Raw genomic sequence first — 12,409 nt, forward strand, 5'->3', positions numbered from 1 at the left:
CGAATACGATAATTAAGAGAATGATGATTTGATGATGATTAGTTGATGTAAGTGATGATGATTAGGTTAATGAAAATAACAGTTAGATGATGATGAAATGAAACTGAGATGACGAGTTTGTGAAGATGTTGATGATGATGAATAGTTCCGGGTTTTGTTTTGTGAAGGTGAAGAAAGACAAGGAACAGAAATACGAGTTATATAGATATAAGCTGTGAATTTAAAACAGAAATGTAGTCAGCAGAGCAATGGCTCAGGGTGTTGTGTTTAGGCGAGAGGTCCAGGGTTCAAATCTAGGCAACTGCAAATATTTTTTATCAAAATTAAAAATCGGATTGGGATTTAAATTGGGCTACTGGATCTATTGGATATTGGGTCAAATTCTGGTTGGGATGTTAGCAGGTTGAAAACGGGAAGAAAGGGTTATATAGATTTAGTTATGGAATAATTCAGAAAAATTGGACAGAGCAAATGGTTAAGCATGTTATTGGGTTAGCGGGACGTCGCGGGTTCAAACCCGGACTTGGGCATTTTTAAGGGCTACTTCTGTGAGGTAGTTATTTATTTATTTATTTACTTATTATTATTATTATTATCTTATCATTATTATCAATATCATTATTATTATTATTATTATTAACATTATTTATCTAAAGAAATATTAGATACATAAAAATATATTTGATACATAAAATATTAGTATTACATAAAATTATAGAATAAACGTATTAACACTAAATATATAAATATTTACATATAACGTATCATTGATTTTCAACATAATACTAATCACATATATACATAAAAGCTATCTAAATATTAATTATTTTAAATGAATATACAAACTAAATATATAAGATATATAACTTAAAATATAATATATATATTTGTTCGACTACAATTATGTGTGTTAATATATATAAATAAATGATATAGGTTCGTGAATCCGAGGCCAACCTTACACTTGTTCAATGATGTTATATGTATTTTTACTACAAAATACAGCATGGTGAGTTCATTTGCTCCCTTTTACTCTTTACATTTTTGGGACTGAGAATACATGCGCTGTTTTTACAATTGCTTTATTAAATGCTTTTGAAATATGTTTTGAACTGCGAATACATGAAATGCTTTTATAAATGTTTGACGAGATAGACACAAGCAAAACATTCCTCGAATGAATTATTATGCAGACAGAAGTTCTGCGGATTATTATTGAATTATGTGGACATGATAATTGCCACCATTGAATTATGTGGACATGATAATTGCCACCGTTGAATTATGTGTACATGATAATTGCCACCATTGAATTATGTGGACATGATAATTGCCACCAGTTGATGTGAATGTTATATATCGAGAGAATGATTTTATACACAGGTTATGTGTATGTTATTTTTGTGCACAAGATATGTGTACGGTTACTATGATTTATGAAAATGGTTTCGTACACGAGAAAGATGTATTGTATTTAAAAGATATAGCATGTACATTATAGGTGGGTATAAGATTCGGGCCCATTTGTACCATGCAACATTTAAATTTTGTGGTCTATCAAAATGATGAATTTTATTGTTTTAAAATAAACCTATGAACTCACCAACCTTTTGGTTGACACTTGAAAGCATGTTTATTCTCAGGTATGAAAGAAATCTTCCGCTGTGCATTTGCTCATTTTAAGGACATTACTTGGAGTCGATCATCGCTCTGGGATTAAATGTTGATGACTTCGTCCAGATGGATTAGGACGGGGCGTCACATATACCCTCACATGTGTGGCACATGTGAAGTGGCGACTGTTAAATGTAGACGGACATTTGGTGTACCGTGGGTACTATCCACGAAAATCACACAAAATTTAGGCACCAACGACGCAAAATTTAAACTTTCGGTGATGTGATGAAAATGGTTACAAACCACAGGTACCAACGGCGTAATTTTTGCTTGTTGCTAAAATGATCATGTACATAACCGCCGATGAAATCAAACTGTATTACCGTGCCACACACACACACACACACACACATATGGGCAGGTTCAAACGAGAACCACAAAAAAGGCAAGAACTGCGAGAACTGCAAGAACTTTTTAATTTAATAGTTTTTATGCATTTAAATGCAACAAATTACATGCAAATGTTAATTAATGTTCATATCATCAACAAACATATGTTCATTACAACAAATTACATGTTAAATTGTTAATTATATGAATTTGTTCACATGTTCATAAACAGATATGCACATGTGAACGAGAAACTATATATTTGATTATATAAGTAAAATATAAGTTTTTTCAAACTATTTTATGTTCATTTCTTACTCTCCATCAACATTCATGGGTTATTCAGTTTATTCATACGTGAAAATCCATGTAATTAAAAGTTCTCGCAGTTCTCGCCCTTTTTGTGGTTCTCGTTTGAACTTTTGACTATATATATATATATATATATATATATATATATATATATATATATATATATATATATATATATATATATATATATATATATATATATATATATACACACACACACACACACACACACACACACACACTCCTTTCGTCCCATATTAATAATCCAGTATTCTATTTTGGGATGTCCCAAATTAATAGTCCACTTCCATAAATAGAAAAAAAATAAGAAGCTTAAGTTGTATTATACCCTTAATGTATGTGGATATGATTAAATGAGAAAGAAAATGTGAAGGTTAAAGTGGAAAGTAAGCAGAAAATACAGTATTTTTATGACATTTTCTTAACTCTGTATTTTTTGTCTGTGGATTATTAATATGAGATAAAGGGAGTACACATTAAAAGGATCTAGAGAGAATTTTGGATAGGAGAAAACCCACGGATCCAAAGGAAAAAAGAAAGCCATTTCAAGACATGGTAAGATGCTTATGCTTCATGCTCGTGAACATCTTGTGGGTGTATCATGTTTTAAGTTATTGAACACCTTGTGAACATCTTGTGGGTCATACCCATTTCAAGACATGGATTGAATTCAAAGAAAAGATGTTTACTCAGTTGGTCTTGGAATTTCAACCTCAATAGTTTGTATCACGGCAACTTCAAATATAACTTGCAAGTAGGGGTGTTCATCAGTTTGATTTTCGGTTTGTTCGGCTTAATCGGTTCAGTTTGTTCGGCCGTTCGGGTTTTCAACTTCTGAAATAAAAACCGAAAACCGAGCCGAAAACCGAATTTGAATTCAGTTCGGTTTTGACTTTTGAATTCAATTTTTGGTTCGGTTTTGGATTAAAACCAAATATCAAGCAAAATTAAAATTTCATTAAAAATACCATTCAACATACAAAATAAGTATATAAGTATAATTATATGATACACAATACATAAATAAATATAATCATTATTAAGTGTTACTTATTAACTAAATTCGAGTTCACATATCATGAAAATATCAATGTATGTGAATTTAAAAACTTCATACAAAATCTTTATATTTCATAATAGCATTATAGCTAAGTTTTTAAGTATTCAAAACACTAAACTATTCAGTTGTATTCAACCGAATTCGATATATCAACATATATATTAATATATTTCGAAAAAAAATATTATTATTACGTTATTTTTCGTTTTGAATTCGATTTTCAGTTTAACCAAAGTCGAAATATTCAAAACCGAAAACCGAACCAAAAATCAAATATTGAATTCGGTTTCCATTTAATCGATTCAAAAACTGTTTTTCAAATTCGGTTTGGTTTTAACTGGTTTGGATTAAATTCGGTACTCGGATTAATCGGTTTGAAACCAAATACTAAACGCCCCTACTTGCAAGTCAAAAGCTACCATGCCATTAACATGTTTCTGTAAATAATAAAATGATTATTAAGTCAGTGACGTATGAACACGTATTGCATGATGCGTCATCCCGGATCTGTATCATTATACATGGGAGGTGATATTTCCACTCTTAAATTTTATTTTTCCACCATCTTTTCATGCATTCTTTTCAATTATACCCTTGATTTAAATTATAGCTGGAATTTGTATAAAGCATCGTTAAGGCACTTTTCTAATCACAATTTAAAAGTTACAACAATATATTTTTGTCATAATGAAACCTTAGCATTTGAAAATTTGCATAGTTTCCTTCTTGCATAAAATTTGCATAGTTTCCTTATTTTTAGATTTTAGATTAGATTAGATTCTTGAGGAGGCGTAAAAGGTTGCGCCTACTACCTTTATTTTATTTAATTTTGTTTTTTTATCGTTCCCGAGAATGTATAGGGAACCATATCATTAATTAATTATAATTATAATTATTAATTATGAATAAAAAATAGGAAAATATAGAGGTTTGCTTCAATATTCTGCCAGTGATTGACTCTGATTGTTGTTCCCCAGGGGTGAGGTCGAGAGTGAGGGTGAGGTCGAGAGCCACATTTAGCTTTAAATTTTGGTTAGCAGTGAGGTACTTGATTTTGTTTTGATTTGATTCAAAAAGAAAAAGAAAGAAAATGAATTAGGGAAAAACAAAAAGAAAGACTTGGTAAAAATCTGAAGCTGCTGTTTGTCGGTGACATTCATTACAATACGAACGACTGACGCTAACAAGTAAGGAAAAGAAATGACGTCATCATCACTTTGTTTCTTCTTCTTTTCAATCATATTTGTTATTCGTCCATACTTCATCAATGGCGACACAGATTCATCCGATGGTCAGTATTTTTATTTATTTATTAAATTATAATTATTATTATAAATATATATCAAAACACTGCCTTCCGGTGAACCTACGTGGCTTATTACTAGTCGGTAAACAAGGGTTGTGGAACAAGTTACTTTCTATTCTTTCTTCTTACATACACATGCATATATATAATTATATATGCAGTCTGATGATTTATTTATGATTTTATATATTGGAATTTTGGAAAAAGAAAAGCAACATTTTATTTGGTTCATTATCCAAAGGAATTAGAAATGTGGAGTTTTCATACTATTGGTCACATAGTTAATGCTTGCTAGCTAGCTACTGTATATATCCAAACTATTTTAACCTTCCATTCATAACTTCAATCTAAATAAATAAAATCTTACTAACAGACCTAATAGCAGTTGTGTCAACATTAGTGTTATTAATATCTTGGAAGATACCATAAACTCAGAATTGGAGCAAAAACTGGATGATGACCTTAAAGAAACTAGATGCATAAATCAAATCAAATACTTATATATCTTATATATGTTTTGCTCCCATGTGCAGCCTCTGCTTTGAATGCCATGTATCAGAATTTGAATTCACCGGGACAATTAACTAAATGGAGCTCAACCAGTGGGGACCCTTGTGGAGAAAACTGGAAAGGCGTTACCTGTTCTGGATCAAGAGTCACAGAAATGTATGACATACTTTTGATTCACATTTATGAGTTGATATATAATTATGTAAATTGTTTATTAAAACTCAATTTGTGCTTTTTCATCAGTCAACTGTCCAGTCTAGGGCTCTCTGGTGGAATAGGGTATCAGCTTTCAAGTTTGACCTCAGTAACTAACTTGTAAGAACATCGCATTCGCATTCGCATTCGCATTCGCATTCGCATTCGCATTCGCATTCGCATTCGCATTCGCATTCGCATTCTTTGATTTTAGTCATTTCCATGTACAAAACATATATGCTCTCATTTGGTGCTACAGTGATGTAAGCAACAACAATCTGGGCAATCAGATACCATACAGTCTTCCTCCCAACTTGCAAAGATTGTATGCTCCTCTTATCTTACCTTTATATATATATATATATATATATATATATATATATATATATATTAATAATTAGGTTTTATCAGCATTTTCTTACATCAACTGCTATGTAATGCAGAAATCTTGCTGGATGTGGATACACTGGCAACCTTCCGTATTCCATATCACAAATGACTTCTCTGAAATACTTGTGAGTCATCTCAACTTTTTATATTGGTTTAGTGGTTATTTATGTTTCCAATCCATTTTTTTTAAATTCATTATCGTATTATTATTATATATATATATATATATATATATATATATATATATATATATATATATATATATATATATATATATATATATTGTATACTGTATTATTATTATTACTAGTTAAAGACCCGCGAATTTGCGGGATTTTTTAGAAAATATGTTATTTATTTATATGATATGATACACAATGTACTTTTCACATGTCAGAAAAAATCACAAAATATTGAGCAAATATCAAAATAAAAGTTTGTAGAACAATAATAAATTTTGGCCAGGAATCATACTATTAGCTTATTTACATTACACTTATTAATTACGAAAATCATACAATTACCTTAGTTATAATAAAAATCAGACAGAACCTAACGCATGTTCACATTTATACCCCAAGCATTAATATAGAATACATATAAATTAAGTTCATTCCTCATTTCGTCATAAAGATACACACAAAACATCACAAGTTTCATACCACTTTTTTACCAATTATATATGCGATTCTTCCAATATTAACATGTCCAATCATTTCACCAACTTGTGTCTTTCGAACCAAAAAGGAAACACTTGAAAATATTTAAAAATCCATATAACAAATAATGATATGAAAGGAAACACAAAATATAACATTATCATCAATAAAAAAAAACCTCGACTACTAATAAACTTAAATTTTCACAGATTTCATATTGATGATTGAGCAATTTATTACTGTATATCTCACCCACAATACAATAGCATAGTAGATAATATGATGATGGATCAAAAGGACAATTTGGGTGAACAAAAATAAAAATTACAATAACAAAAAACGTTTGCAATACTTCAGAAAATACCTCTCCATCAAGCTATTTGGTCAGTAGATGTATTGTTCATGTCCCTCTGTAATACTTATCTTGACATCTATTTTCGCTAATAGTATCAATACAATACAATATATACCCATAAAAGCATGACCTATGCAACAAACAGTTATGTCATCGAATAATTATCACACACATTTATATATAGATTTCTTAGGTAATTAAAGCTTCTTCAAACATTTAAACATCTAATCATTACAATTTATCATGTAAATTAGAAAATCCGTCTAGATTACCACTTCTATATCACATAATTACAACATGGTTACTGCAATCATGTATGCAAATTACTACGATAAAGCATAAATCAAACTTCTTTTAACTTAACAAAGTAAAGCATGAGAATTCACCTTGTGGCACACCTAAGACCAAGAGATGTGAATTCTACACTCACATCATTAATGGTGTAAATACTTCAATTCTAACAATAATTGGTTAACTTAAAAAAGTTTCTCACAACAAAATTAACCATCGAAATTAACAAAATAATGATAGCAACCCATAACCAAATCTTGTTGTATCTCTCGAATGGTATTGTTTAAAATTATGTTAGATGCAAACCTGTGAAAAGTTAGTTGACAAAATTAGAAGCCGGTATATCAAACAAATCAATCAATAGCAATATATTACATTACACAACCAATTATAAGTAAAACAAAATAGACAACTATCTAGGATATAACTTTTTGGTGTAAGGTTCAACATCTCAGGTATCAAAATTTAAAGCATTACAAAATTTAAAAATCGGATATTATAGGATAAATATTCAAATTAACTGATTGGATTGAATGTATCAAATCAAAAATCGGATATTATAGGATAAATATTCAAATTGACCGATTTGTATGGAGCCATTAATTTGTAATTTAAAATTTAGTGTTGTAATTTGTAATACTAATATGTTTTAAGGGTATGAAGGTCTTTGAATAAAGAATGTCAAAAATTATTAGTAATACAAATTCGTGATTTAAATTAATGGTTAGATTACTTTGTACAATCTAAATCTAATGGTTAGGATTTGATTTAAGGTCTTAATTTGAATAATTATTTCACAATTAAGTTTTTCTTTTAATAAGAAGAGAGATTATTTCTGTTGTTATTATTTATTATTCTTATTATATATATTTTTTAAAGAAACATGGCTGGAAATCAAATTAGTGGCTCATTGCCTGACATGTTTGGACAGCTTTCAGCTCTATCTACTTTGTAAGACCTTTCTCCCGACCTCAAGTTGAGCTTTTTTTCAGCTACATTTAATCCTTTTTTTCAAATATGTATTGTATCCATATGTTTTTTTTGTGCTCATACGAGGTGAAAGAACGAATGCCTTTTATAATTTTACTATGCTTCAGGGATCTGTCTTTCAATTCTTTTACGGGTGACCTTCCCCAGAGTTTCAGCTTGTTGTTAAGTGCAACTGATATGTAAGTATATATTATACATGTAATCTTAGTCAACACTCCATTCAATCATGTTTCATGTGCTATCGTTCTTTAGTTATCTGCAGAACAACCAGTTTACAGGTTCTATTGATGTCCTTGCCAATCTTCCCCTCAAAAATCTGTAAGCTCCACCTTTGGAAATTTCCATCTTTTGGTTTACTTTTTGATACAAGACATGTGTTTGGTTATGTTCACTTTTTTTTTTTTTTTTTTTTTTTGATGTTTCGATCAGGAACGTTGCCAATAACAAATTTACTGGGTGGGTTCCTAGTCAACTGAACAACATCAATTTGCAGTAAGTGTCCGACTCTAAGTTATATCTTTAATATAAAAAGAAAGATTGTTGTAGCATCAATCATGTGTTTGTTTGTTTTGTGGCAGAAAGGATGGTAACTTGTGGAGCTCAGGGCCTGCACCCCCACCTCCACCTGGCACACCTTCAGCTGGAAGGGGTAACCAAAATCGACAACCAAGTGGCAATAATAGCCATAATCCCACTAGTGGTGTTGGTGACAAGAAATCTGGTGTTGGTGGTGGAGCTATAGCAGGAATTGTGATATCTATTATTATACTTGTTCTTGTTGTTGGTCTCATTATTATTGCCTTGTTTTTGTTCAAGAAAAGATCCAAAAAGTCATCTAATGATTTGGAAAAGACTGAGGACCGGTCTTTTGCTCCACATAAACAGGAATATCAAGGTATAAGCTTTAAGTTCTGTTTTCATGGAAGTTATAAGCTTCAAGAAATCTTGCATGATTAATTAAGAGAAATGATGGAGTTTTTATTTATTACAGAATTTTCAATACTGTTACAATCATACTCACATATGTTATTTATTAATAAATTTTAAATTCTCAATCAATCAATGAAATGCGTATACTACACCGTTCTTGTAGATACTACTAAGTCAGTTCATGCTTCTTCTTCCACAGTGAGCACAAATGAAACTTCAGCAGATGTTATAGATCTGAAACCGCCACCCATGGCTATGGCTATGGCTATGGATCATCACAAGTCATTTGATGACCATGAATTCGTAGAAATTCCTGTTGTTGACAAGAAAGTAAGTGTGGCCCCACTAGATGTTATATCATACTCAATAGCTGATCTTCAAATAGCTACAGACAGCTTTAGTGCTGACAACCTCATCGGTGAAGGATCTACTGGACGTGTTTTCCGTGCTCAATTTGAAGATGGAAAGGTATTGTTTTACGCGCATACACAAATTATTATGTATATATAGAAGATATAGATAGTTGAAAATAGTTGATTGGGCTTATATTTGGTGTTGTAGGTTGTTGCCATTAAGAAAATAAAGCCGTCTGCTGCTTTCCCTGGCGGTGGTTTATCAGCAGATGATTTCATTGATATAGTTTCAGATGTGTCCAGATTGCGGCATCCTAATGTAACTGAGCTTGTTGGATTCTGCTGTGAGCATGGACAGCACCTTTTAGTTTATGAGTTCCTTAAAAATGGATCTCTCTATGATGTCTTGCATCTCTCAGATGAATACACCAAACCATTAATATGGAATAGCCGTGTCAAAATTGCTTTAGGGACAGCACGTGCATTGGAGTAAGTTAAATAATAAATAAATAATAATAATAATACAATGCTTAAAATGACTTGAGATATAATAATCAATTAACGGTTAAGTTGATTCCTGATTCCACCCTTAAACGAATTAATTAATTAATTAATTAATTAACTAGTTAATGCTGATGTGATGTTCTTTTCCTTAGATATCTACATGAAGTATGCTCGCCTTCATTTGTTCATAAACATATTAATTCAGCCAATATCTTATTAGACACAGAGCTCAATCCTCATCTTTCTGACTGTGGGTTAGCAAGTCTCGTCTTTGATGCAGATCATTATCATCAGGTACATTATAATAGGGCCTTTAAAAGAAGCTGATGTGTAGAGTAATTGCTATTATACCCTTGTAGTCCAAATTTACGTTTCCGTTGCAGGGATTGGATGATAGTGGATACAGTGCCCCAGAGGTTTCCATGAGTGGTCAGTACACAATAAAAAGTGATGTGTATGGATTTGGTGTTACCATGTTGGAACTACTAACCGGAAGAAAATCATTTGATAGGTAATAAAGCATTCTGTTTGTTGTAAACTCTTTCAATTCAAGGTCTTGTTGATGATAAATTATTGTCATGTCCTTGTAAAGTTCAAGGACAAGGGCAGAACAGTCATTGGTGCAGTGGGCGACACCTCAGCTTCATGACATGGATGCTCTTGCAAAGATGGTAGATCCTGCACTTAAAGGACTTTATCCAGTCAAATCTCTTTCTCGATTTGCAGATGTAATTGCATTGTGTGTACAGGTAATGTTTCCATGCTTAGTGAGTTACTTAGGGTGTGTTTGTTTACATCTTAATGAAATGGTTCAACACTGAATGCATTCAGCATTCAACACGTTTGTTCCCGACATCTGAATGACATATGATGTTGAATGGTTCAGATATTCAGTGCTTAACTATTCATAGCTGCACTTCTCTCTTAACCATTAAGCACATAACTTTTATATTATATCCTCTTTAAATTATATTATATGAACACTTACTAAACAAATACGATCTACTTTTTATTCATATAAAGGTTAATAAGGTAATTTTACATTTTTAACATTGCTCATTCAAAATGATTATCAAACAGCTTATTGTCATTCAGAACCTTTGAATCTTTCAGATTATGATCATTCAGCGCTTAACCATTTAGTTTTATCAAACACACCCTTACTTAGGTTTTGCTTACTTGATGTCTTATGGTTATTATTAATACCATTAATAATTAATAATAGTAGTACTTGATAATTGTCAGTCGGAGCCAGAGTTTAGGCCGCCCATGTCAGAAGTGGTTCAGGCATTGGTTAGACTTGTTCAGAGGGCATATATGAGCAAGAGAACTGTTGGTATAGATCAAGGTTCATCTTTGCATGCGGGCACCCAGGACTCACAGGAATACATGTAATTTATTTATATATTTAAAATCATATGATACGTATGATTCTTCAGGCTGTCGAAATTTAGTTTGTTTTAATAATTTCATATTCCTGTGCTGAGTATTTAGATAACAATAGACATTTGAAGTTGGAACCAGTTAATTTAGTTTTCGTTGTCATTGTAAAAAATGTGAATTGTCTTGGTTTCGTTTGAAGAGTTGCATTTGGAATGGCCTGAAATTGCCAAAATCTGAATCTACGTTAAGTTTTCCATCAGGAAAAAGAACGAGACTCATAACGTACAGAGCATCCTGATTTTGATAATTGAATTCAAAGTTGCATGTTTTACCTAGTAATAAAAGGTTAGGACATGCATGCCTTTCCGAAATGTGTTTTTAGAAACGCAAGATTGTCGATTGTATGTTGAAAAGAAATTGCACTCCCAGATGCCATAGAGATGCCTTGTATGGCGAGTCGTGAAAATGTTGAATTGGAAGTTGTAGCATAACTGCATAAGCCATCAATCAACTTAATATGTAGGAAAGGGACCTCTTCTATTTTATCATATGCGAAGAATATTTTTCATTTATATTTTTAACCAATAACACAGGGCCGAATGTTGGAATGTGAAAGATTTGCGGTCGTATATAGTCCAATATCTATAAGAGCTCAAGAAATATATTCTAATATATTACATACCTAATTCCAAGATCTATTTTTACATACATAAGTCAATTTATTAATTAATATGTATGTATACGTATATATATAATACTAGATTTGATACTATGTTTTCTACAACTATTATTTTAATTGATCATAATAGTATACTAGTATTATTGAACTTATTATCATATATGAAAATTTTTTGTATATAAGAGTCACTTTTATTTATTGGAAAGGACTCCTAAATTTGACAGAACGGCCTTACAATTACACCATATATACATAAACAAATTTCAACAAGGGGGATACAAGTATATAATAGATGGTCATCGTCAACCACTAGTGGTGTTTTGACTTTTGTACATTATCAGCGAGGTGGTCTCAGGGTTTGTTTTTTTTTTTTTTTTTGACGTGATGGTCCATTCCAATTTCACTTGGTACGAGGGTAGTCTATGTTATTAATTTCCGATAGACAAATTATAACTTTTGACATG

General features: G+C 31.3%; 1 protein-coding gene across 1 annotated transcript; it reads left to right on the forward strand.

Annotated features, from left to right (window-relative positions):
* Positions 1–4,237: 4,237 nt before the first annotated feature.
* On the forward strand, positions 4,238–11,464 carry LOC139904052 (protein STRUBBELIG-RECEPTOR FAMILY 6-like). The gene is made up of 16 exons (XM_071885985.1): positions 4,238–4,691; positions 5,240–5,372; positions 5,460–5,531; positions 5,671–5,736; positions 5,855–5,926; positions 7,986–8,057; positions 8,204–8,275; positions 8,349–8,414; positions 8,526–8,588; positions 8,675–8,991; positions 9,226–9,494; positions 9,588–9,868; positions 10,036–10,177; positions 10,267–10,394; positions 10,476–10,632; positions 11,129–11,464. Exons 1-16 carry the CDS (start codon positions 4,601–4,603, stop codon positions 11,276–11,278), a joined length of 2,151 nt encoding a protein of 716 aa, XP_071742086.1. The 5' UTR covers positions 4,238–4,600; the 3' UTR covers positions 11,279–11,464.
* The last annotated feature ends 945 nt before the right edge of the window (positions 11,465–12,409 follow it).

The sequence above is a fragment of the Rutidosis leptorrhynchoides genome, chromosome 4, assembly GCF_046630445.1.
Source record: "Rutidosis leptorrhynchoides isolate AG116_Rl617_1_P2 chromosome 4, CSIRO_AGI_Rlap_v1, whole genome shotgun sequence".
Classification (NCBI taxonomy): Eukaryota; Viridiplantae; Streptophyta; class Magnoliopsida; order Asterales; family Asteraceae; genus Rutidosis; species Rutidosis leptorrhynchoides.